Below are 27,065 nucleotides of genomic sequence, written 5' to 3' on the forward strand. Positions count from 1 at the left end.
AAATAAATTTATTCCGTTTTATTTAGACTTTTGAGAGAAATAATATCGTAAAAGCTATTTTTCTTGGTATTATGTAATACACATTTTACTGGCGAATGTTTCGAATAAACGATTTTTTAAAAATAAAGTAATTATATTTTCTACATCCTAAAGTTTTTCTAATAAAATATTAGTTTTGTCATTGCAAATTATGATAATAGACAGTTATTCAAGCATCTTAATTATTTTGTCTAATTGCAAGTGTAGAAAATTAAGCTTATGAAACACAAGCTTTTGAACTATTCTTATAAATTTAAATTTATCAGTTTATAAAATAGCTTATAAAGCGATTATGTAAACAAAGTTTATTTGAATTAAAAGAAGTCTGTTCTGTTTTGAACAGAACCAACGTACACACAATTCGTCATCGAAACAATATACAGGATGTTTTTCAGTTTATTGGGGAATATAAATGTTTTCTCAAAGCATCAAAAGCAGTTTACATCGAACCGTGCTGCACGGCGAAGCGGAATAACAAATCGTAATTTCATGCGAACGCGGGTTTCTAGAAAACGTATACTTACAAGGAAAACACGATATTTTATTCATACGATAGCCGAAAAACGTAAAAAATATAATGCAAATAATTTCTCAAGAAGTCTAGAGGCAAGCTACTGTGATCTCTGCGTTAATTCTTTAACGACCAGCAGTTCCTCGAACATTCGTAGACATATCCATTCCTCAATCTTTAAAAAAAGGTGGTTTTATCGATTCCCATGAAGTCGTATTTTCGTCGAGCCTTGTTTATGGCTCAACTTCTCAACGATCAACATAAGGTCTTTTTCTTTTAAATCGATAACTAGTTTGTCTTGCATAAAAATATTTTTACTAGAACAAATACGTCTGAAATACAAAAATGAATAAATTCGCTTGAAATAAATTATGGAAATTATAGTAATCACGCGATCGATTATACGATTAAGTTAGGTCAGTAGCTAAGGAAATTAATACAGGTTAGCACGATAACTTATTGAAAACTAGCAATTAACGTTAATTTCACTGAATTTCTTACTGCAATCAGAACTCCAGTATTAGCCTCGAATTAAAGACCACCTTCCATGTTTAATAATATTCAAGCACATTATAAAGCAGTAATTATTATTAACCTAATTTTATCATTTGTAAGTAATCGCTGTTGCTTTAAACATTTCTATTGCTATACAGTTGGAAAGAAGCTATTTTATATCATAATTATCAATAATTACCAGTGGAAAAGATTTAATCTTGATTGGTACATATGAAATTCTACAGTGATATAAAAAGAAAAAATTTAATTAACACTTTCGTTATGAAAAGCCACTATAGCGACAGCTTGTGGCTCTATCGTTAAAACATTTTATTTTCCTTTAATAATCTCCTTAAATAAGTTTTACGAGGGAACGTATAATTACGAATAGTCTCGCTCATTGAAACCTTTTAATTAAAGACAAATTTTTTTTGTCCTATTTAGTTTTTCTTTTAGTTATCTGTAGACAAGTACACATTTGCTACACTAGCACTTTTTCATTTTAATTAAGCTTCAATGATAATTGCATCGATAAAATTGGGAACAGAATTGGCATTTTCCTTTCTAGATTATAAAAACAACATCCTGCGTTATTTTGATTTTATAGGAGAATTTTACGTAATCGATGAATAAATTTTTCGTCTCATTGGAATCGATTATATTAAGCTTTTTGTTCACTTCGTACGCCGTATAATGAGTCGTGCAACTCGGTAATGAAAGAAGGACAATAAAAGAGCAGATCGTACAAAGTTGCATCTCGAGTCGCGTTCCGCGACCGGTATCATTTCCAGTGCTACTTGAACACGATCTAATGTTCAGATGTAATTTACACGAGGCGAGCACTGTCGGCGTTCGCTGAGTCACGCATTTATTAGGCCACTTGAAATTACGGCATCCTAATGAGCATCGCTTGATGAGTATCGTTTTTAATAACTAGCGGCTCCCATGAATCCACTATGTTGCCTATGAGATGGTATCTGTTGCTAATGGCATGCATGGCAATTGTCGTAAAAATAGGAAAAGAAAAAATAAACGAAGAAGAGAAAATTAAGAACTGCATCGTTTTATTACTTCGATGTTAATTGCTTCGTTTTCGATTGTCTTTATTTTCCATGTCACTTGCGGTAATATCTCCATCGTGCAGACTGTATCTGTAGAAACTCGAAATGTAGCCGCACCGCGACTTTAGACGCAATTAAACAGCATGACCATTAGAATGTGTGCAATCGACTGGTTGTTGCAATCGCAAATATCCTGCGTTGACACTTCTCGTTAATGTCGCAAAGATAAATAGTAACGCCACGAACAATTAATAAGCGACGCGAAGTCGTATGTTTGTCGGTTCTTCGATCGTTTGCCGATTTTCAATGCATAATAATGAAAGGTTAACAAAGGCTCGATGGCGCTCGATCTGCATTGAATAGCTGAAATCAGCTTGAACGTTATCAAGGAACGCGACACACGTAGCAGTTGCGGATTTTTGCAGCGTAAGTAATTGCTTGATCGCCTTTCAGACATTCAGGTTTATTGTGTATCAGTCATTTCTCGGAATTGCTTTCTCTTCTTTGTGAACAACTTACCAGGTTACGTAATTGGATTAAAATTGCTACCATAAGGAGACAATTGGAATATTGTATCTATTTTATTGCAGGAGAAAAAGAGATATAAATTTCATATTTGAAAGATTCATATTTAAAAATGTCAAAATGTATTACTTGAAAGGATGATCTGGTTTTGAGTTGGTTTTTAATGAAATGGAGTAGCAGTCTCTTCAATCAGCAAACAATTGAAAACATATCGTGGAAGGAATTTTCGCCTCATGTTTCAACACTTTTTCTTCCAATTATTCTCTTTTTGTCGTATTCTTTTCTTACGCGAATTATTCCGTGGTGATCTGAATTTGTTTAAACCCTAGTACTCAGTTCAGAGAAATAATGTTCGTGGGCATTCGAAAGAACGTGTACGGCCTTGGAATTCCTACGTAACGTTCAAGTTCGCATGCAAATCTCTGGCGAACGACGAGAGGTTTGTGTACGCTCGGAGGCGGAACGTAAATAAAATTGTAACGCGCGAATAACGCGGTATATGGGTAAATAGAGCGGGTCGAGATGGAACTGGTGAAATATACGAGGGACGGCTTCCAACTGAATTTGCGAGGGACGCTGCCAGTCTACAGAAAATGCCACTTAAAGCGGTTCCAGCGATCCAGTACTTCGTGGCCTGTCTCGTTTCTCTCGTTTCACGTTGAACAGGTTCAATTGCTACGGAAAAATGTGTGTGTCTTTGGAACGTTATAAAGTATTCTATATTCTTGCGAAATACTATTACAAAATGCATGAAAGGTGTAAGGAATATTTGAATATAATATTCGTCACATATTTTAAAAAGAACAATTATCAAGTAATACAATGTTTCGTTTTTACGTATATAAATAATTTATGTTTATTGGTTAATTACAATTACACATAATTGGAAATTACGCATAAATATCAATGACAAATTTGTTGTAATTATATACAAATAATTACACAAGAGGTACAAAAATCAATTAGCAAACTTTAAAATTTTCCCCTGTTTCATCTCATGTTAATGTTTCGTTAATGAAAAATCTATTTCGACAAAAATATTTTATTGGTTTTCATTAATTCACAATTGACTCCATAGACATAAAACATGAATTACTTAGAAAGGGGAAAAGACTAATCACAGTAAAAAAAGCAGAAATATATGGCGTTCGCTAAAACAGTTCGAAGATCAAAGTTCATTCGGTGCAGGTTAAGCGATCGTTTGCATCGAAACGATCAGATGGTTTTCTGCTTCGAAGATCCTTAGTTCGACGATAGTCGTCCAATGATAGAAGGAAACAAACCGAAGAATGCCTAACCGGATAATACACATTAATACGCTGCATGATGCTTGTAGCGGTCGAGGTTAAATTGACGAGGAATATAAAAAAGACTCGGTTTATCCGGAAAGAATCTTCCAATTAGGATAACGAATGGCCAGAGAATCCGGTGGACTTACCGGACCTGTGACCGAGAATTAGCTGTTTGTAGCCAATCACAAACATCGGTGCGTGATTTCTAATTTATCTTACGATCGTTTGCGATCGAACTTTGACCTCCAATTTCATTTCCATTCCTCGAAAGGCAAATATCTTGACCATTCTTTACAAGATTCCGATAAAAATTCCTCTTATTTCGCTGGTGATTTCGCGAAACTGTTAAATGGATGACTGGATCTTTTTTATGATACTGTCTGCTAAAAAGGAAAGATTAAGAATTTGACTGTTAGTTGAAAAAGCTTTGGGTTTCTTGAGAGTTTTAAATGTTTAATCTTATGATGATGGCAAATTTATGATGACTCTAGGCAATTTAATAGTAGAAAAGCCAGTTTGGTCAAAATTATATTACAGGAACTCAAATGAAAATAACAAGGAATGAGAAAATGAAAATGCAGAAACTTATATTTCTGGTATCAAAGCGAATAATCAAAATCCTATGAAGCAACATTTATTTCAAGTCTGCCTGAAATACTGCAATTATAATAGTGACACGCTTGTATCGTAAAACAAACGTCGACAGTGCACCTCTCTCTGAAAAGATATTCGAGCGACATAATAATATCCCAATTACCATACATCTAACAACAAAAAACAGCGTTAATAACCACTAGATGCAAAGGTGACATTTATCGATGGAAAGATACGCGCCTATTAAATTTACCGTCTAAACCGTCCAATCGTTAATCAAACGCGAGCACATATATAAAATAAACGATCAGTTCTATCGACCTGTATCTCTTTCTCATTCATATCGACGATATTACGAAAAAATGAAGGGAAAAGGCACTGCTGATCTATATATAAGAGTCGCCCGCGTCGACAAGGGGTTAATAACGATTTAATAATAGACCACCTCGGGTCACGATCGAAAATTAATATTCAGCTGTATATCGAGAGTATTATCGGCATATCGTGCACGTTCGAATGCAGTTAGCCTTGCGTTCGATAGCTTGATTAACGCGAGAGCCACAATTAACCTTGCACTTCAACGCCTGCGCTGCAGTACCGCAACCTTGCCAGAAATGCAGAATCCTTCCCCGGCCAATGACCGTAACGTCGTTCCCTCGAATTCCTCAATGACTTCTTTGTACCCAGGCTCCTTGGTACTTTCACTCTTCATCTCCCAGCCAGTTCGAGCAACCAGGTATATAACGCAGAACCGTGTCTTCGTGTGTCGGTTCACCGAGAATTGCACGCGTGTATGCACGCAGCTGCGTGAGCAGCCGCGTCTCTCCCTGGGTGCTGCACCCGACCGCCTGTTCACACGTGGAAGCCAACTATTTGCCTGTGTGGGTGGAACTGTGGGACTGCCGCACATCCGGTTGGGTGTGTCGGATGCGTTCGCTGCTCAGATTACGTTCGTACCTCGTTAATTTTCAACCCCCATCGACGATTTGGCTCAAGCGAAACTGTGAAGAACGAGGAGGATTTGGAACGGTCGCTTAGGATCCAAGAGTGTAGTTCTTTTCTTAGTTCTTGGCTTGCTTCGAAATTTCATTTTAGGCTGGGCTTGTCGGTTGAGTAATGGGTGATTGGCATAGATATACAACGATTTTTGGTGCATTTTACAAGTAGATGAAGTAATTTTTTATGAATAAAATGAATTAATAATTCTGAGTATTCTCGGGACGTTTCAATTTTAATAGAAAAAAAAAGAATTTCTTCATTTTTTTGTTCCTATTTCTGCTGTATTATAAAACGGTTAAAAATGCTTCTAAGAATTCTTGAGAAGCCTCAATTGTAAAAAGAGAAAGGAATTTTTCAGTTTATATTTTAACATTTTGTCTGCATCTTTATGTTGCTTGTATATAGCAACTTATAAAAAAATCATCTTGTTAGTATTATAATTAATTGGTATAATTACGGTATCGTGAAATATGATCTTGCGATATACATATAAAAGTAAATTCACAGTCTCACAACAGCCATGAATATTTTAACTGAACCAGTATGTCGTCGATTCTAAAAACGGGCAATAAATTTTAACTTCACGTAGTGGATTAAAGTCAAATTCCATGGTGAACAAATACACACCACGTGTTCTATTATGTACAACTGAATACCTTAGCGTAAAGAGTAAAGCGTAGAAAGAAGTGAAACAATCGTTAGATTTGAATATTTCACACCGAGGAAATGGCAAACGTCGTAGGTAGCTCGTGTCGTTTGAATGTTACGCTTGTCGAAAGAAGCGTGTACAACTTTCCTGTCTAACGCGAGTAGAATTCTTCCAAGGGAGGAACGTGTCGGGGAGCTTGTTTTTGAGGAATGCGAAAGGAATGCAAAGGTGTTTCGAACCGCCATTTAGAGGTGTCTTAAAATGAAACTGTGTATTTAAAGGCTGGATATAGAGAAGGGAAAGGAACTCTGGTAATAATTGTATAAGCTTGAAACGTATACGCGGGAAGCTTAATAAATTTCAGTTGGTTCGGTGCTTCTGAAGCGGCGATGTTCAGGAATGCGACGGCAAACGTCGATATTCTGTTTGCCGTGCGATATTTTATGCATAGTTATAAAAGAGAGTACCGCTATTCTCGGTAATCGCGGCTAAACGTTCCGATCATTCTGAAAAATCTAGCGTAGCGTGCAATTACTTAATAAAGTTAAGCACTTTTCATGCATAAAACTGTTTATTATCTATTCATTATGTCTTTATGCGATGCATTAGAGATTTATGAAGGTTGATAATTCAGGTTGCACCGCGATCTCGTCGTAATATCTCGATTTGAATACAACGGACGCGGTGTCGGTCTAATCTTGATTTAAATGGGACAGATTATACCAGCGGAAAATCACTATGCCAGCGGATGTTGTATTTAACCGTAAAATATTACACACCATGAACGTTTAATTTTATTCCTATTTATCAATCGTCAGCGATCTCTTAAATGCACATTATGATTATATAATGCCTAGTGTATCAATGAATCCTAACTTAGGAAAACCATCGAAACTATTTCAAGAACTCTGTCATACACCAATCCCGCTATTTAAAAGTATTGATCTCGATTCTAGTCACCTGCGACGTAATTACCTTTCCATTAATTGCCTTTCGTACACCAAGATCGACGGTATCGATACAAACTGTCACACGCATTCGTAACTGTTATTAAAACAGCAATTGACACCGATTTGTCGACGACGAAGGCCAAGAATCCATTCTTATAAATTGTTTGACTGGTACGTTTCATTGATGAACAAGGAGCACTCGACCTGATTGAATTCAAGAGCGAACTTGCTGCGGTATAACGCGTTTCCTCAACGTGTGCCAATGTTAGTATTATGATAGCCGAGTGTGCAAGTGCGTGCGTGTAGGAAGGTATCAGAAAACGCAGCGGAGATCGGAAAGCCGTATTTTTTATAGAAATATTTAAAATTCAAATTAATATTAAAATTCAAACCGCTTGCAGATTTATGTTTATTGTCAAGAAGTAATTACTCGAGAATGATTTATTTTATTTTAAGGTAAAAGAAGATGCTTTTCTTATATCATTGTGTATGAAGATAAAGAAATTGATGGGATAATTCATTACTTCAAATCTAAAATTCAAAATAAAATTTGTCCATGCCCAATGTATAATTTAAAAAATTTCATTTTTGGAAACTTTAAACGACGAATCGTCGATTCTTATTTTATTATATCGCCTGCTAGTAAATTCAAAGAGTCGCTCGTTCGAGTAGATTCTAAGAAATGGTACGAATAACGAAGTTATATTATGCGGAGCATTTCAAATTACGCTTTCTGAAATTACATTACCGTACATGTTAGCTTTTATGAATGGGAGAATCCGATGTGTCAGTGAACTCATGACTCGAATTCACCGTTTCCTGGAACGTGGTTCTCGTGCACGTAGAAAACACGAGTACGCAGGTGCGAATGCGGATCACGCAAGTTCTCGTACAATCACGTGTTACCAAAAATGCAGTCAATCGCCTTGCTGAGAAGACGGCTTGGGACGAGTGGAAGTGTGTGGACACTCACTTTCGATATGTTACGTAAATCACTTCGGGGATCCGAATCGTTTTAACGAGTGTGTCGTAACATGATGTTATTATGACTTTTACTCGTTACATATGGCATCGTAATTTATTTTGTTCCGAGAAATATTTTATATAATTGTTTAATATGCAATATTTTTTTCGATAAGTTATAAACATTTATGCGTGAACTTAAATTAATAAAGAACGAAAGTTAATGAAATTGATAACTTCTTTTTTCTTTTAACTTATTCTCGTTCAATATATTTCCACTTTTTCATTGGAGATATTACAAACTATTTCTTAAACTTGAAAGAAATTTCTTATTTGCGAACAATTTTTTTTTTAATTTTCAAAGTACGATAGACGTTTACAATACTTCGTGTCATATTTACTTTTCATAAAATCTTCGTAAGAAGGTGCTCGCAGTTAAATGTCTAAATCTGGAACTTAATCGAGCGAATCGACGTTAAAACAACTAAGACCGCTTCAGCCATTCGTCTCTTCCTCTGGTTATTGCTGTTGGCTAAATTCCTGCTGCTTGCATAGAAGGAAAGAAAAAGAAGAAGAACCGAAAAAAATGTCCACGTGTGGAAAACAAAAACGCGAAAAATTATACGGCCGTCAAGAGGGGACTGGATCGCTTTCATCGTTCGCCGCGACGAAGCCGATTACGTCGGTGCTCGACTTACAAATCCGCTCGGGTATTTCCATCTTATCAGCATTGCAAATTGAAAATACGCCAAGCTAAGGAGAGACGGGCCAGTTTGACCACGAGGAAAGAAAAAAGAGGAAAAAGGTTTATTTGGGACCATGAACCCCGCGCCGAGATTAATACAACAGAACCAAACTTCGTTTCGTGGGTTGACATTTATAATCGACCATTGTTCCTTTACGGGAAATAGCGAGGCGTTACATCAATAAAGTATTAAGAAGAGGAATCTTAAAGGTATATGCGAAGTTTTGACTTTGTTCGAGAAGAAACATATAGGTTGCATAATTTTGTATTTCTTTAAAACAGCGCCGAAGATTGTTTGCAGTCTTTAAGTTATTTGACGAATACTCGAAAACAAAATTTTCCAGATATTGGAATGATTAATATTAGTAATTTAAACTTCCCATGCGATGTGTTTGGTCAATTTTATATTAATGGGAGGTCAACATAAATATTTCACGGTATCTGATATTTATGCTATAAAATATAGTTGAGAAGGATTTTTCGAAAGTTGTAATTCCACGCACGAAAAACCTGTTCCATCGACACAAGTTGGCAAGAGTTATTTTTCGAAGAACAACCTTTCATCCTCTGCTCTTTTCGTGTATCGAACGCGTGCGTCTTTCATGAAAGTCTCGTTAATTCCTACCACATTCCTCGGTGTAATAAACGACGCATCAGCGGTCCATCGTTCGAAAATCAGTGGTTTATGTATTACAAATACTGTCAGTAGTGTTTAAGCTTCATTACACTCCTGCGAAAATCCGTGACCAAAAACCAGTTGTTTACAAATTCCAAATACTGTCAGTTCTCGTTAAGCTTCGCCACATTCTCATTGCAACAGTGTATGATCACCTGTTGTTCATAAGCCATTTATAAATTCCAACTACCACAATCTATGTAACAATTGTATACAAATAACATTCTTTTTTAGGAAGTTCGTCCTAGAGATTCTTACGACTACTTAACAGTTTTTATTTATTAAAATATTTTAACTGACGAAAGATCTACGATGTTTTTATTGAAATTGGTTGCTATACGAATACTTTTAATATTCACTGTAAGAAATCTGTCGATTCTCATTAAATCCTATTGCGTTCTTCGAGAGATTCTCATCATGAAGGACATATCATCGTCCTTTGGGTTTAAAGACCAGTCATTCGCAAGTTGCACACGACGTTTTTCCCCGATGTGAACGACCTCGTGTAGCGACGTCGAAATTAATTCGCCCCCATCCCCTCGGCCACGGGCAACAGCCCTGATATATACTCCAGTTTTCTCTTTTTCTAGCCAGCTGCAACGCGGATGTAACCGCCGGAGCAGATGCGGCGAGCTGATCTCGACGTGTGGTTAACTCGGAATTACATCTATTTAGTGGCATCGCCGCGTTTCGTGGCGGCTTTGTGCCGACAATTTGCTCGCAACGAGCGCGCGTCGTCGGACCAATACACCATTTCCGGCGTTAATTCGTGTGCGACCGGTGTATATCTTCTCCCGTTTGACTACCATAAAGGAGAACTTTATGGTCCGTGGGTGGTAACTGATAAAGCTTGTTAACGTTCACGAGCGTCTCTTTGCATGTGGCGAACCGATCAACTCCACTTTCGCTGCCCCTCAATTTTTCGATTCCCTCTCCACCTTGTTTTCTCTATTCATGCGTTTCGTTTCGCTTTTCCGCGATTGCTTCTGGATGTCATATAAATTACTCCATTATATACGATTAAAGAAATATATTTTTTATCTTCATTTCTATGCTCTTTTTTCCTCACATGTTTTATTTCACTTTTTCGCAATTATTTATGTGTGTCATGTAATTATTTTATTAGTAGACTGTGGATTTTTGTCGCAATTTCATGTTGTTATGAACTAGAGAAACAAGATGAGATAGTTGTTTGTGGCGTTGCTTAATGAATTTCATTGTTTCTAACGCAAACCAATTTTCGTGGCATTTTCACAGTACGTCAAAGTACATTTGACGTACACGAAATTACATTTGAACCATTTTGGAGATAACAAAAAAGATAGTAGTCGTGCCGCAGTTTGCGGTAGCATCGCAAAAGGAACAGCGCAAATATAGTTTTCCTCGAGGATAAGAATTACGTCAATGACCGACTGTGCGATAAATTTCTCCGAAGCTTACGCAGAGAACCGCGTACATGACAAAGAAAAACATCATCGTACGTCACGAAGAGCATCCGTGACGATACATCTCGTAATTTTCGTCCAAAAAACATACTTCTTGAACTTACATGTACATAAAAAAAATCACATACCAGCATCCGCCAGAAAATTAAGTCTTCTAAAAAAATGTTGTTACGACCTGATTCGCGAAGAATTATAAAAAAGGTTATTACTACCTTGTTCGTGAAGAAATGAAGAAATAAAATTATTTTGCAACAATTATCAAGACTTTATGACGTGGTCGATCATCGGTGAGGCAATGATCCTAATGTGAAGGTAGTCTAAACATGTAGGCGATTATGAAGTGGTGGTGGCATTATGTCATCGCTAGAGTCACGCCAGCCTCTCGTTTCATACCGTTACGTTACGTTTCCTCGCCACGAAGCTAATTCGTGCTACCTAGCCGAGCCACCCTGTACTACATCTTGTAAGCAAGTTCTTTGTCGCGTGCCAAATGTTGTGTTCCGCATGGCGATTCAACGGAAAGCATTTTTACCAGGATTTAATGCTTTTGAAACGCTGGATTTTCTCAGATAGTGGGTGGATGCTGAGTTGCTTTAGTTACTTCCTGGTAGAACTGCTTTTATTTCTCCTTACAGTGGATTAAATAAATTTCGTTTGTAATCATCTGCAATTGTTTTCACGGGAAAAGTATGTGTTTTACTTGTGAAATGTGATCCTTCAACCTTGCATTTAACTTTGCACGCGAAAAATTTCTTTTGGTAGCCATACTGTCAACTCAAAGCAATTTTCTAAACAAAATTTTGTTCGTTTATGATAGATACTTCTAGTTTTATAAATAGGATGATATTGTCTGAAGAAATAATAGATGTTCGCTGACATTCTTGGCATTCTGTGTCGAATTGACGTCGTAAAACTTTTCTCGTCGCGCGTTCCACTGCGTAAATGAACATATAGGACGCATTTTTTTCAAAGCCACGAGTGCAGCAAGTTGATGACGCAAGCGATTACGCTTATGATTACGTGGAAAGTGGAAGAAGGGACGCATTATCTCGACGTGTTTTCACTATTTCATGTCACTTGCTGACTCTAATAGCATAATAATAATCGCGGTCGGTCCGCGATCGTTGGCACTCCCTATGTAGCGCTAGTTGCCAAGTTTCTGTCATCTGTCGATGTTACAAATTTTGGCAATCGTCCGGTGAGATATCCGTTCCCGAATTATTTCGGTTCTAATCATTTACTGAAATTTTTATATTTTTTACACACACTCTTTTATATTTTATTACACACACGCACACACGCGCGCGCGCGCGCGTGTATATATAAAAATGTATGTATTTTATTTAAAAAATATATATATATATTTATAATTTATAAGGTTGAGTTTTATTTATAATTTCTAGAAAAGTTTGATTTTGTTAAAAAATTTTAGCAGTTTTGAATAGAATTTTCGAAGTTTTATTTTATGAGACTTGATCCCAAGATTTTTAAGAATATGTATACATTCTTTTTTGTCAAAATATTTTAGATAAACAAAATTCCACGGTTTCTATTAAAATTGGTCATCGTATAAATATTTATCACATTTATTGTAGATGAGAAATGAAAAGAACAAGAAATATTTAGGACTGAAAACAAAAAGGACATTATCTATGTTTCTCGAAAAATTGAAATAATTTTTTTATCCTGTTATATCTCTTATATACGTTTGAAGTATTCGCTTATCAGTTACCATGTAGATACAATTGTGTTGAAACTACGATGCACTTTATGTCGACCTTGGAAACAGTGGATTACAACAATAAAACACTTCCTACTGAAGAACTTTAAAGACACTATAGAACGAGTTAATATAGCAATCTCGAGTCACAGCGTTGTCTTCGTGTCGTTGTCACATTCGCTGACATTATCGATACTTTCTTTTCCCTTTGCAATTTTTCCTCGATAACAGTCTTCTCTGCCCACCTGTTTACCTATCGAAAGCCCACTGGGCCACTTCCACGATATATACGATATGTATAGTTTAGCCGTGGTCGCACGATATATGCACTGCATAGAGGTACACCCTACACGAGTTAGGTGAAACCGCGTCTGTTAGAATATCTATCGACGTCGAACATTTTATCGGTAGATTTGTCGTTCTAGGAACGATAATGTCGTGTACCATGTAGTTGAAACGGTCGCGTTTGGACATGTTAGAAAATTTCTTCTCCTTCGTCTACTGAACTCGAAGATTTTTGTTTTCTTACTGACGCATAGTTCCTATCCTGTTTATGTACATAACGACCAAACAAACGACTTGAAGAGAAGAATATAACAAACAGTTCATTGGTACAAACGTTATTACTGTAAAAATATTTTCGATATAGAAATTTGTAATTCCAAAAATGAATAGCTATATCTTTTATCAATGTATTAGGTTGTTCGAAAAGTTTCTTCTGTTTCATAAGATGATAATAGACGAACAACAATTTCTGTTTTATATTATTTTATTGAATTAGGTATGATCTATTTCGTTATATTTCTATTATTATGTTCGTGCATAATTCAATAAAGTAATATAAAACAAAAACATTGTGCGTTTATTATTTTCTTATAAAACGAAAGAAACATTTCGGACAACCTTCGAATAATAAATTTTCGTGACTAAGTTTTTGCAAAGTGTGAAAATTAAATTGTTGAGATTCGATTAAAGTAATATACTCTTCGATAGTATAACGAGATTAAAAAATTGAAAGAAAAAGAAACTATTATGAAAGTCGTAACAAGTCTATACACGCTTTTTAGTACAATTCTTTACGTGTTTTCTTCATAACTAATGATTGATAAATGGAAATTTGCAATTTCTCATGAACACCTCATTTCTCAGATACACCAAGAATTGCCGGTTAGCCAGCGTGCTCTAATCCTGTGACGTTTTTCAGACACAGCTGTGTGCCAGTCTTTATTACAGCATTAGAAAGTTATGCATACACTCGCTATTACCTTTCTTGCGTTCTTATCATTCGGAATTACATTCTCGGAAACGATATTATACGCGAGTTAGTTAACACATTCCTGTTCGCGGGAAAATCAACGGCCTGGAAAGAATCCCGTCGTAAAATTATGAGATTATCCGTAACTCGAATGCCAAGGTTGTATCAGTTATTTCTTCGATGAGCAATGAAGTTTAAATAATTTTCAATTCGATTGCAATAACTGTTATCGGAAAACAGTTTCGAAAGAATTTAACAAATAGAATACGAGATCGTGTCGTTTCTGATAAGACGAACCAGTTTTAAAGATTGCGATGTACGCATCATTTGAGTCGTTAATTTTTGCCTCGCGAACTATCACCGCGAGGAGAAAATGCTCGTTTCGCTTTCACGATAATTGGATTACTTGCGAAATAATAGAAACCGTAAAAGCGTGTCAGATCGAGCAAACTTTGCTTCATCTATCGTGATCACAATTCACGTTCGTTTGGATAAGAACCTAGTGTCGGATAACGGATTTCAATTGCAGCGTTGATTTCGTTGTTCGCTCCCTTCGAGCTATTGATATCGTGTGTAAACACTGAAACTTTGTTTTCTTGTTTTCCGAAACGCTACACGAATCATCGATAGTTCTGCAAAATTTACTTCCACTGATAACGAGTGATAAGAAACGATGGCCAGTAATTCTGATGAAAAATAGAGTTTCCCTGATACTTTTAACTTTTCTTTTCGTATTCCTTAAAATCGTTGTACTAAAATCGTTAACAAATATTTCGTTTTCTATATGTACTTTTTCACTCTGCGAATTTGGATTAAAAAATCTAGACGTTAATTTAATGTCTCAAACTTGTTTTCGTTTTAAGAAAAAAAAAGAAATGATTTACAAAAATCTTGAGAAATCCTAGAGAAATATATGCAAAAATGTTTCTGTCGTGCTAAAAACAAAGGATGTTCGGCATGAAAGTATTGGCATACCGTTATATTTATTTGATAAGTTTAGTATATAATTCCGCTATAAAAACTCTGAAGGAAAACCGTAAAATCGCAGGGTCCTTTCCAAACAACGCAAAGTAATGGTGCAAATAATAATCTATCCTTGGCCTACACGCGATTCGTTTTATTTTTCTAATCAACCGGAGATTTATTGGCCGTGCGAGATTTTCCCCAAGCGATAGTGTCGGTAGGTTCAAGGATCAGACACGAAATAATCGCGAACAGAATACAGAGAAGTTCGATCTGCGGATTTCTCGCGGCGGACGATTTTTCGATGCATTCACTACCTTTCCACCGTTTATCGAAGCTCGCATCTAATTATTTTCCACTTCGTACGAGCGGGATCGACTCGTGTGTTCTATCTACCGTGACGCCGAGAGAGAAACGTGTCGAACATGAGCGCAAGACGTCGTCTTATCGAGCGGCTGTAAAGTGTGTGCCTTTGTCGAGAGCGACGAGTTTCTCGAAACTTTAATGTTTCGATCGCCGCACGGATAGCAACGATTGGAAACTACAAATTATTCGAGGCACGCGACAAACGGCGCGCCATATTTTTTCTCGCAAGCGGATGAAAGTCTGTTATTGTCTCCTGCCGAGGGAAATTAAAGGCTGATTTTAAATCTGTAGATGATAACGATCGGTGTTATTGTTTGCATTTCCGTTTATCGCCTAGGGCAAGTTATAACGTGTGGTCGTTGAATCAATCAACGTTTATTTACGGTCGTAATGTGATTTTAATCAGTGATAGTATATCTTTAGAATGACTTGCGAAATTTGTTATGCGGTCTTTTTTTTACACCGCGTGAGGTCAGATTTAGCTTTGACAACTTAAAAATCTGAAGATTTAATGATTTGAAGGTTTAAAGGTTTGGACGCTAACAAGTTTGAGAAATGTGAAAGCGTAGAAGTTCGAAGGCTTAAAAATTCGAATATTTGAATATTCGAAAGATGGAAAATTTAAAGATTCTATAAGCTTTCGAATTTTCCTTGATTGGCGGAATCACTACCTAGCACCATTTTTATAATTTCTCAAGACTCTCCTCTATGACACATGTCCTTTACTTATCATAGAACTTTGATATGAACGAAATTCCCACCAGTAAGCGTGATCAAAATAAAGCAAACGTTCACACCAATCCAATCGCTGAATCACTGAATGCGGTCAAACTTTATGTTTCCTTCCTCGCTCTAATCTCTACAAAATTCTCTTGATTCAGAACATTGAAATACCTCCCTTGAACTGCGTGTACGTCTAATCAAGATATCGCCATGCAACGGTATCGCGATCGCGTAATTTTTCAAGTGGGTACGTGTCGACGTTCCGCGAAAAGTATATGTTCCAGTGATTATACACTCCTCGATCAGTATCGATAATTGCTGGAAACGGCGACACCGGTGTGGAATGCTAAAATACGACGAGATTTATCCGTTTGGTCGTTGATAGCAGCGCGAGCGTTACTTGATTATCCTCAGGTGGACAGTGGTAATTTAACTAATACGTTTAAATTGACGTAAGTTGAGTATCTAGGTCGGTGCGATTAGAGGGAAACACCGTGTTACCAGATTAATTTATTGCCACGGCTTAACCCTTCCCATCTACAATTTCACATAACATTTAAACGAGGATAACACGTCGTTTTAGTCGAATTTTGTCTTATTTCTTATTCGTGACCGGTTAAAAAGAATCGAGTGAATGTTTATGTCTTGAAATGTCATCGCGTTGTAAATATGTGAAACTGGAAATGAAGATGCTCGCGCAGGTGGACACTTAAAGAGAAAGTATATAGATACTCATGGTTGTTAGCATGGTTGGCGACGTTTGCTCGATCAATCACAGATATATTAATTGCTCAACCGAATGAAAGAAATTTCATCGCGATACGGTATGTACGTGAAGATAAGGTGAAAGAAGCAGAGGAGTTTCTTTCGATTCCCGGATGGAATTTAATCGCATTGGAGGAGAGAAAAGACAAGAGGACGTTTCCATTAGCAAATTGTGAAGTTGAAATGGTAAGCAGTATAAATAATACAAAATTAAATCCAGATTTTTATAGTGGGAAGTGATGTCAATTCCACGCAGAATATATTGAAAGATTCATCATTAAATTCAGCTTGGAATTTATTATTATTCATACCATCTTTTTTATAATAAATGAACTTATGAAAATAATTAGTTTTCTTCTATACCTGTATAATGAAATTTAGGAATTTAAAAATAGTAGAATTGATCAATTTGTCTTCTAACATTCTGAAACAGTGCAACTATCACAGTTAACTGAAATTTCGCATTCACGTTTAACGGATGTCCTTAAGATCAGAATATGGATCGATGAAAGTAAAGTTTCATTCAGTAAAGCATGTCCACCTCACACGATTGCTTCTTTTGTCACGGTTTTTACGAAATGTTGTGCCATTAATCCTAAACGATGTACCGTTTGCTCGTTTCGCGATCTTTCTTCAAGAAGCACGGCCTCGGAAAGGAAGCCGACGATGCGCCGCTTATAAATGTATCACCGATCCATCCGTTTTTACCCTATTATACTATAAATTAAGCTTACGATTAGAAAGTTGTAAGTATCTATGTGAACATACCCTAACGAGAGAAACTCTCTGTCGATTCACGTGACGAGTTGCGGTTTCGGATTGAAGATTACGCGCTTCTCTGTCGGTAATGACAGAGAAGAAGTTTTCGCAAAGAAAGATTAAGTATAAGATAGGAAACGCACGATAGGAAGTGAAGGTGGGAAAAGAACCATTAACTTGAGATTTTAACTTTACAATTAAACGTCACGCATCTTTTTCTGTACAATTTCCGTAATGATTTATAGCCAACTTATTTAAATCAATCCTGTTGTTTGATATCATGCCTCTGAAAGGGGATTCCAAGAATTTGCTTAGTATTTTTTCGTCATTATTTTCTTCCACTTCCTATACCTTACAATTTTACGAAGATAGCAAAGTATAAATACTGGTATGGTAGAAATTTTCTAATTATTTTCTTTTTTCTAATTATCCTTTTCTAATTATAGAAATTTTCCTTATGCTTCTGATTGCTATAACGAATTCCTTTAAAATGTCTATTATTTTAATATATTTTTTACTTTGACGAAACTGTATATTTTTAACAGCGTTACATTTGCGCGAATTTTACTCTGCTACTTGGTGAATTAAGAACAATATTAGTATTTCTAAGATTAGTACAATCAGAAAGCATGAAGGAATGATAATGTTTGCATTGTGTTCTCTATATTTATCCGTTTAGTTTAATGCACTTGCCACAGATATATTTGCCTTTACCTCGTTACGCTATAAATTTGTTCCGGGATTAGAAAGCTGTAAGTTGTTTATAGGAGCGTGCCCTATCGAGCGAAATTTTATCGATTCGTCTGGCAAATGGTAGAATTGCCTGGCGTTAGACTCTAAATAATTGTACACCATTCAATGACGTAGATTTTCACCTGGCATCGTCTTGCCTCTTATTCTCTCCATTTCAATTAGGCGAAAAAATAGCCAGCAGATAGAAAAGCCGTTTAACGTGTCGATTAATTAATCATGAAAATCACGAAACGGGCAAGTTAGTCCTCTCGATTTCATTCATTTTAGTTTAGAATTGAAATTTTAAAGCTTTCACGACCAGTTTTCCCATCGGCACGCGTCCAACTGTTTAAAGAAGAGAATCGTTGCTCAACTTCGTTATCTGTATGTTTTCGAAATGAAATCGAGTTCTGTATAGAATAAAAATTCTCAGCTGTTTTCACCAAATGTTCACCGTTTTCTCGAAAATTCACTCGACTAATTACAAATTCTTACAGAAAATTCTTCTTCGTGACATATAACATTTAAAAATCACATTAGCACAGTAATAAGGTACGATCATCATAATTACATCGGCAAAATTTCAATCGAATTTGAAAAGACATGTAAAAGTTACAAAATATTAATTGCAAATATACACTTTGCATAACAGTCGATTATCCATTATATCAATACAGCTCAATATTTAGTGAGATTGTCTTTATATACATTCGGTGGATTTTTACGCTTTAAAAATAAATATAAGAAAGTCTGCGGTTTAATAATCGGATATAGCTCTGAGGAATTCACAAAATTTATTTCTCACATATTAGAAATTTCACTTTTTCTGCCTACAATCGTTAATCGTTCTCTCGTATAAATACCTCTAACCGAACGACCGTTCAGTATCAGCAGAAAAATCCACCCACTTACCCAACCACCGAACAAAATACCGTGTATACAGTCGGAACTCGAAGCCAGCAGCTTCAGAAACTGTTCTGCATGGTTCGAAAGGCTGCGTAGAAGGCACGTGGCTCGGCAGAGGCCTCGGTTGAAGGGTTACAGGCTGGTCGCGCTGGCATTTCTCATTAAAGGCGACCGCGCGCTCGAGCGGGAATGTCTCCGGGCATCCTCGTAACTCCTCGCCCGTAACTTTCCTTCCTTGTTCCGCGATAAATAACCGCGCGGTTGGTCGCGCCTCCGCCGCGTGTTGGTCCATGCCGAACCGGGCAGGCTTCTCTTACACCGAAAGAGAGAACGAGAGAGAGAGAGAGAGAGAGAGAGAGAGAGAGAGAGAGAGGAGAGAGAAAGAAATACCTTGGAGAGAAGTAGAGGAAGGGAAGAGGGTGGTAAGGCCGTTGGTATCACTCTATCAGCGTTCTCCAGCTTCAGGGTGAGGCGATGTGATCGGATTATGGCTTGCGGACACGCTTTACGCCCGGCGAGAATTTATGCGGCGCTGCATTCGCGAATAATTATGCGGGTCACTCTCGCAAGGATTACGTAAGCCGAACGTTCTTTCATTTTCTACCTGGCTAGGACCTCTCTCTTTCGCCTATCCCTTTGCTCTATTGGAAACAACCGTGTTGTCGTTCTCTCGTTTCCTCCCTTTGTACAGCTACTGCACTTTCTCGATCTTTCTAATCGCATTGTTTATCGTTTCGGGGCACGTCTGGTGGTCGCGCTTGGCGGATTCGGTGAACAGAGGGATATCAATGAGCGGGGGCTACCCGTGTCCATTTGTGGGTTTTTCGTGTAGGAGTTCATGGTCCGCTGATTTGCGCCTGTCCGCAGCGAATCGCCGCTTCCTTTTTGCTCCCGCCTTTCTTTGCTCCATTCTCTCGCTGCTATTATGAAACTCTTTTCCGTTAAATCTCTTAGAAGTTCCTTGATTGTAGGCAATGGACAGTGGAGAATTTGGTTAGACGGTTCGTAGGGTCTAGTTGTAAATGGACGTATCGTGGCTGCCAAAAGAAAGTTTAGATAGTAAGCAATGGGGACTTTAGCATATACCTAGACAAGTATGTATCAATTCTAATCTTTCTTTCGTTCGTTACCGAATGGAAGTTTCTATCCGAAAGTAGATCGAGAGATGCGTAAAACTTTACATTTCTTCGATTTACAAATTTTGAAACAATATTCGCTTATTTTTAGTTTGATTTATCGAGATGAAAAGTTTTTAGAGACGGTTTTCCCGATAATAGATGATCGTTGAGAATCTTTGTGCTACGACGAAGAGTAAAAGATCATGAGGATCTCTTTCGACGAATTCCTCGTTTGTCAAAAGGATAGTTCGAAGGATACGCCTATAAATCGTCGGCACTTTCGCGGGAGAAATCTTAAAATAAGCCCTGGACTCTCGGACCTCTCTCGTTCGGCTCGTTTTGTTTTGAGCCAGCGTTTGTTGAGTCACTAGTACGTTATGCGGCGATAAAGTGTCGCAATACATCAACCTGCAACAAGTTATCGCCGAACAGGCAGTATTTCTGCCGGCGATAATTACTCCTGAACCGGGCATCGTTATTGCTGGGATAGCAATTAGTTCCACATACATGAGCGATTTCTAATTGGAAGTCTATTAAACACGATGCCTGAGTATTTTCTTTTTTTTCTATTCCGTTTTTGTTTTCGTCTAATCAAAACGATATCAGACTTAACTGTGTACTGTCGGAAGTTTCCAAGATGTAAGCAATAGTTGTATATTTTTACATAACGAGAAGCGATTGAATGTTCGATAATTTATAAACTCTATGTTTTGTGATTTTATGAGATAAGTTTTTAGTTATTGTTCCTTGATTGTGAAATTTTTAAGAAGGTCAGGAGCTGCCACGATTTTTAGGACATTCCCATACCTATGTAAAACTTTGATTTTTTATCGAAGAAAAATTGTTTCGGCGGTTTTTAATATTGCACTTTTCGCTTTCTACCAAGCCAGGATAATTTTACCATTTTTTATATCTTTATTATTAATATCGCACTTTGTTATTGCATTATCGTTCATAAAGTCGATCTAGTACCCTATAAAAATGTATTACGAGTTATTTCATCTTGACTTATATTGCTTCTTCAAAACACTAACCTATTTCTGAGACAAGGAACCTCATTCATGCAGTCATTTAGATTACGAGGAAGCTTAGAGTTCATTCCAAAAATAGAACGCTTGTCAATAGGCTAAAGAGCTTTCTGCCAACTCGATTAACTATGTCCTGTTTGCTCCTCTATCTACCATGTCGCGGTAGATTCTTGATCGACCGTGCTTCAATCCAATCTCCTGTTTATCAGGATATAGAGTTAACGGGAATCGTTAATTACGAATCTGTCGCTGATGATCGTTGACATAATTCGATCGATAAGCTCCGAATACATTTTTGGAAAAGCACGTGTATTGCGTGTACGTTCGATCACTTTACCCACGTGTTCTCATTCACTGATTCAGTATTAGGTCATCTAAAATTAGTATTACATACTTCGATCGCAGCCGCTTCATTTAACTCTTTAACATTTTCTCTAATTATAATGTTCATATAATACTGTATAAAATTAAAAAACAAAAGAAAGATTTTAATAATCTTCAATCAATAGAAATCTATATTTATTATACGGTGTCCTAGTGTATGTGTACAATATGTAATATACAGTACTTTAACAAATTCTTAACTAACTGTATGATGTTCCATGTTAAAAGTGATCTTTATATTATAAATATACCAGAAAAATATATTTGCATTACTAATAAAAAACATTTTCCCACAATCCGGAAAACTATCAGTCCTTATCGTACTTATAGAACATCCTGACACAGTTTTCCCAGAAAAATGCCACAAACTGTATATTATTTGTAGAAATTACTAATTCGAATAAAAGTATTAGATTCCTGGGGAACGGCAAAACACTCAGTTGCTCAATCTTGAACGACTTCTCAAACGATCGTAAAACAATTATCAAGGTTGACAGGCGCTTATGAGAGACAAATATCGTACACGGATGTACAACATCGGGGAATCTTGATTATAATATCACCGATTGATTTATATCGTTTACGCGGCACGCTGTGAACGCGCGCGACGTGGGTTTTTCTTAAATCGCGAACAAGCCTGCAGATTCCGCGCTATCGCGTTTATAAATCACTCGGTTCCGTCTTGGTGTGCTTCCTAGAACCTGGTCTGGCGAGCCATTGCGTTTTCCATCTGTATCGAAAAGATTTTTCACCCGGTTCCACGGACCAGGCTGCTCTTACTCGCTTGAGCAAGGTGCGAGATGCTTACGGTGGACCATCGATATTTATCGACTACTCTAATGGATATGTATTTATCTCGATACGCAAAGCAGATGGAGAAGTAATAAAAAAGAAAAACGAGATGTTGGTTACAAATTCTACGGATATTTATAAATAATGTAACCACGAACTGCGCGCGCGCTTATCTTGTTTACGAGCACTCGTAATTGCACTAATATTTAACGTCGATAGACAGTTTTAATGCCGTCCTAAGCCGCTTTCTAGGATCCGCTTTGACTCACGTCCAGCTATCATATTTTGTTATGTACCTTTAAAACCTGTCCCCGATGCGGACAGCCGGCCGTTAGAAGAATGAATGGTACCGGCGGATGTTTCCGTTCTTAAAATGAGACATGTTATCGTCCATGAAGAAGTAACGTTCGCGAATAAACGGGTTTCGTAATTGTATTTTTTCCTTACGCGGTGTCACTTATCGCTTTTGGTTATATTATTACCGATGGAAATCAACCTCTTTTTTTTTTTAATACTAGAACTACTAAAAAGATGATTAATTACCTTCTAAAAAATTGGACGAGCGTGTATTTTTACATAATTTACTATTCTTTACCAGCACGTATACCAAGGTTTCTCCAGTATTCCATTTTTTCTCACATTCTTTATGAAACTCCTATGAATTCAATGGAATTATTCATCAGGAACATATGCTCTGTGAAACTCAATGAGTTCTATTGAATATTATTAATCCCCCCCCCCCCCCCTCCACGAAAAATATCTCAAAACACCTAGACTGCCGTTTAAAAAAAATCTGTATGACTTCTTCAAAGAAGAATTCTCCAGAATATATCGTTTGCTTCTTGAAAAAAATTACACAAGCTAAAACTTTCATATTATTAACACCCACGCTATACTTGCCCCTCCAATTTCAAGCTACAATCCCATACATCGCATTCTCACGCAGCGCACCCACCAAACCAGTGCACGATAATACATAAGAGGATAATCCTAACCACCGTTGCAGCTTTCTATTCATAAGTAATTTTTCCATCTAACGTGGGACCGGGGGCGGCGTGCACCGCACGGTGAGAAGTATCGATACTTATCGATAATTCTAATGGGTCTGCTCACCCCGTGATTACGGGGGTCGACGATGAGTTATGACCGCGGGGCGTATCGTCGAGTCCGAGCTGCTTCCACTCGTTTCGTAACACGGTAACGCGCGAATCGTGCCGCAAATTGACCGATTGGAACTCGGCTAGCAGGTATAACGGCTACTCGGCGTCGATCGATCGATCGGAATCGATCCTTGCACTCTCCTACACATGCGCACGGGCCACGAATGCATACCAGAGGGCAACCGCGTGATCGAGTCTGAAATCGTTCTGCACGTGCTACGTTGTCCGTGAACGCGTTCCAGCTGAGATTGAATTACCTGCCCCATAAGAGATAACACGCAAACCCTGGTTTTCCTGGATTACACTGATGATCCAGGCGTTCATGGTTCGCGATTAAATGGATTCATGGCTTCAATCTTCGATCTCTGAGAATTTTTGTTATCGTATCTTTGAAAGGGTGGAAATGTAAGGGTACGAAATAGCTTTGATATCAAAATGGAAGTACAGTCGTGTAGGTGTACTATCTCTTAATATAATATAATATACCAAGGAATGATTGACGGTTTTTTTTATTGAGAGTTTCTTAAATATATTCTATGTTTTTGTACTGCTGTACTAAATTGTTATGTTGTATTATTGCAGTAAATATGTTACTTTGCCTTATCTGCTTAATTTTGGTAGAGACATTTTTTTCACAAAACTTTCGTGGACGAATGTTACAGTTAACATTTTTATCGAGTTGGATTAAGAGTTAAATAGTCTCAGGAACGTAAAACAAAAAGGATATCGGCTAAAGAATTTACTTTTCCTTTCGTACACCAGAGACAGGGATTCCTTTCGCTTACAGTTTCCATGAATTTATGCAGTAAGATAATCACGAAGCAACGCGAAGTTTAACCTCCATCCGCCATTAAATATCCAGTTCCTTTTGTCACGCAAATCACGGAGGCACGGTTCACGAATATTTGAAACACGGCTAGTTCGGGCTGTTACTTTCACACGTAATACGCAGAAAATCCGACGTAGAGCCCAAAAAGACCACGGCATTAAATCAGCGTATAAGGAGGACATTGCGTAAGAACACCTTGCTTCTCAACGACATAATTTCATCACGATTTACTACGTGTTGCCTTGTGACCAGCCATGTTAGAATGTTAAAACGACCGCGTCTTGCCGCCAACGGTAGGCTTCGGTTAGTTCAGAGTTTCGTGAAAAAGATCGCTTGGTGGGCCCTGTAATCGGATCAGCCAAGAGGATACCTCAGAAAGCCGACAACGAGAACTCGTTGCGTGTTCCTGGGGATTAGAAACGATGTACGTTCGGCTTACCGCGTGTACTAGCCATGTTTACGGGAGTCTGTGCTTGAAATTTTGAGAGCAAAGGCTGGGCAAACACGAGTGTCATTAATAGATTGCGGATTTTTATGTAAATTTATATTTCAATAACGATCTAAGCATTTGTAAAAACTATTTGCAAGGGTTAGAAGAGAATGAATTAAGAATCTTACCTACGTGTTGCTCTTTACACTTTCATAAAAAATTCTAAGAAATTTGCTAGGAATCTATATAAATCGGAATTTGGAATTCAATAAAAGCAAATTTCACAGCTAATTTTGTAATTTTGCTCAGATTACCTGAAGGTAATTGTAAGTAACGACTTTCACAGATCATTTGCAACGCGTTTATCGTGTTGAAGGAGCGTAGGTATAAGCTGAAAATCGTCGGTATATTCGAAGCGCTCTTGGCGACGAACTAGAACGACCGACAATCTCGATTGGCACGGTAACGTTGCACCGTTATGTCATAAATAATTGGTCACGACCGTGCTATCACCAAATCCGCTTTAGACCCTTCCGTTCGGTTCACGGTTATGATATTTTTGTGTAAGTTTGAACAACCTTGATGATAATATTGTCTAATTGGGAAGATGATTGTCATTCTAGCGGTAATCGTGATTTTCCTTTCGAATCGTCTAGTAATAATTACTTTGGTTCATAAATTTTTGTTACTACGATTTCGTTTTTTTTTTTTGCTGCTGTATCTATATTTAATTCGATAATTACAAAGATAACAGCTGATTGATACTTATCGGATGATCTACTTATTACGGAAAGTAAACTGGATGTCTTTTTATATTTCTGTCATTAATCATTTTCCTATCGGCGATAAAGTTAGTCGCTCGTAAAAGGAAAAATATGCGATAGATACGAGATAAATAGAGATATATAAACGCATAAGACTTGCCTTTATACATTTTGACACATTTATTACACATTTTAATCTCTTTATTACGTATATTAAACTCTTATATCGACTATACACCAAATATTTCTTTTCTCAAACGTACGATCAGTCCACGCATCTCTTCATAGCATCAAACTTAATTTCAGTTCATCTTACTTATTAGACACAAATGGGTCATCTGGAAATTAAACTAATCGACTCCATCAAGATCAAGCATTTGATTTCTAAAAAGCAAAACATTAATCATGTGTAGTCCGATACTGAAATTAAGAAATCTTCACAAGACGTAGCATATCACTGTAGCATTTGAATGACTCAAATAATCATCCGACACCCTAAATACCACTTGCCTCGACTAATCCATCGATCTATTCGTTCAAAGATCTTCCACATCGAAGAATCTCTCTGCCTAATAAAACTTCCGTCACAATAATTCCTGGATCATTAAGGACGAACATTGTACATAAATCGTTCTCATTAGAAGCCGAATCAGATATCGGGGTCTTCGATCATCCGTCGCTATCGGGCCGCGTCCATCGGACCCACGGCGGCGGGTAGGAAAGAACTAGGAGAGGCTGGCGTACGAGTAAATTTCCCTCTCATTAAAATCCTTTAATTGCCGGTCAAAGTGAGCACTAATCGGTTCCTATCTTCCTGTGCGCCGCCCTGAAGGGAAGACCGCCTCGACTAGGTATTGAAGACGGTCAAAGAGGACACAGAGGCGAGGGGCACACTGGTAAAAAGGTAAGCACGACCAAAACAATCAGCACGGCGCTAATAGGCGTAATTACTGGCTGTACGGATCGAGCCTGCCAACGACTATCCATCTATTCGTGGCTTGATCCGCACGAATGCAAAGCACGCCTTTGCGGACCCTCCTCGCGATTCAACACCAGGAGTAGCTTCGAAGAAGACTACGATGGTTATAGTCAACCGTCTGTCTTAGAAATGCAAAGATATTTCTTTGTCGACAGGAGAGAAGCTTGATATACAAAGTAAAATCTTCGAGTTAATCGTTGAGAAATGTAGGAAATTTTTCGGAGAATCTATTAAAATAGAGCATTATTAGATTGGTGCGTATGAAATACAAAGAAAAAAAGGAAGGACCAAGGCAAAAAAAATATGATAAGTCATGGAAATTTATTGTGCGAGCGCTATATTAGAGGCTATTGATTTGATATGTTTATTTTCACACTAAAGCGTCAAGAACTTGGATTGAAAAGAATTCCAGCAATTTGATGATACATTTAAAAAATAGCTGATAAAG

General features: G+C 37.3%; 1 protein-coding gene across 4 annotated transcripts in view; it reads left to right on the forward strand.

The window, feature by feature from the left end:
• Positions 1-27,065, forward strand: part of cv-c (RhoGTPase activating protein) — a 350,270-nt gene that overhangs the window by 39,868 nt on the left and 283,337 nt on the right. The window contains exon 1 of one of the 4 annotated variants that reach the window (XM_069119366.1): positions 16,269-16,922. The exons of the other annotated variants lie outside the window; for them this stretch is intronic. Coding sequence (XP_068975467.1) covers positions 16,920-16,922 — 3 coding nt within the window. The 5' untranslated portion in view covers positions 16,269-16,919. Of the gene's footprint in view, positions 1-16,268; positions 16,923-27,065 lie in introns of those variants that run through there. 4 annotated transcript variants of the gene reach the window in all.

The sequence above is a fragment of the Bombus flavifrons genome, chromosome 8, assembly GCF_040668555.2.
Source record: "Bombus flavifrons isolate JBK064 chromosome 8, iyBomFlav1_principal, whole genome shotgun sequence".
Lineage (NCBI taxonomy): Eukaryota > Metazoa > Arthropoda > Insecta > Hymenoptera > Apidae > Bombus > Bombus flavifrons.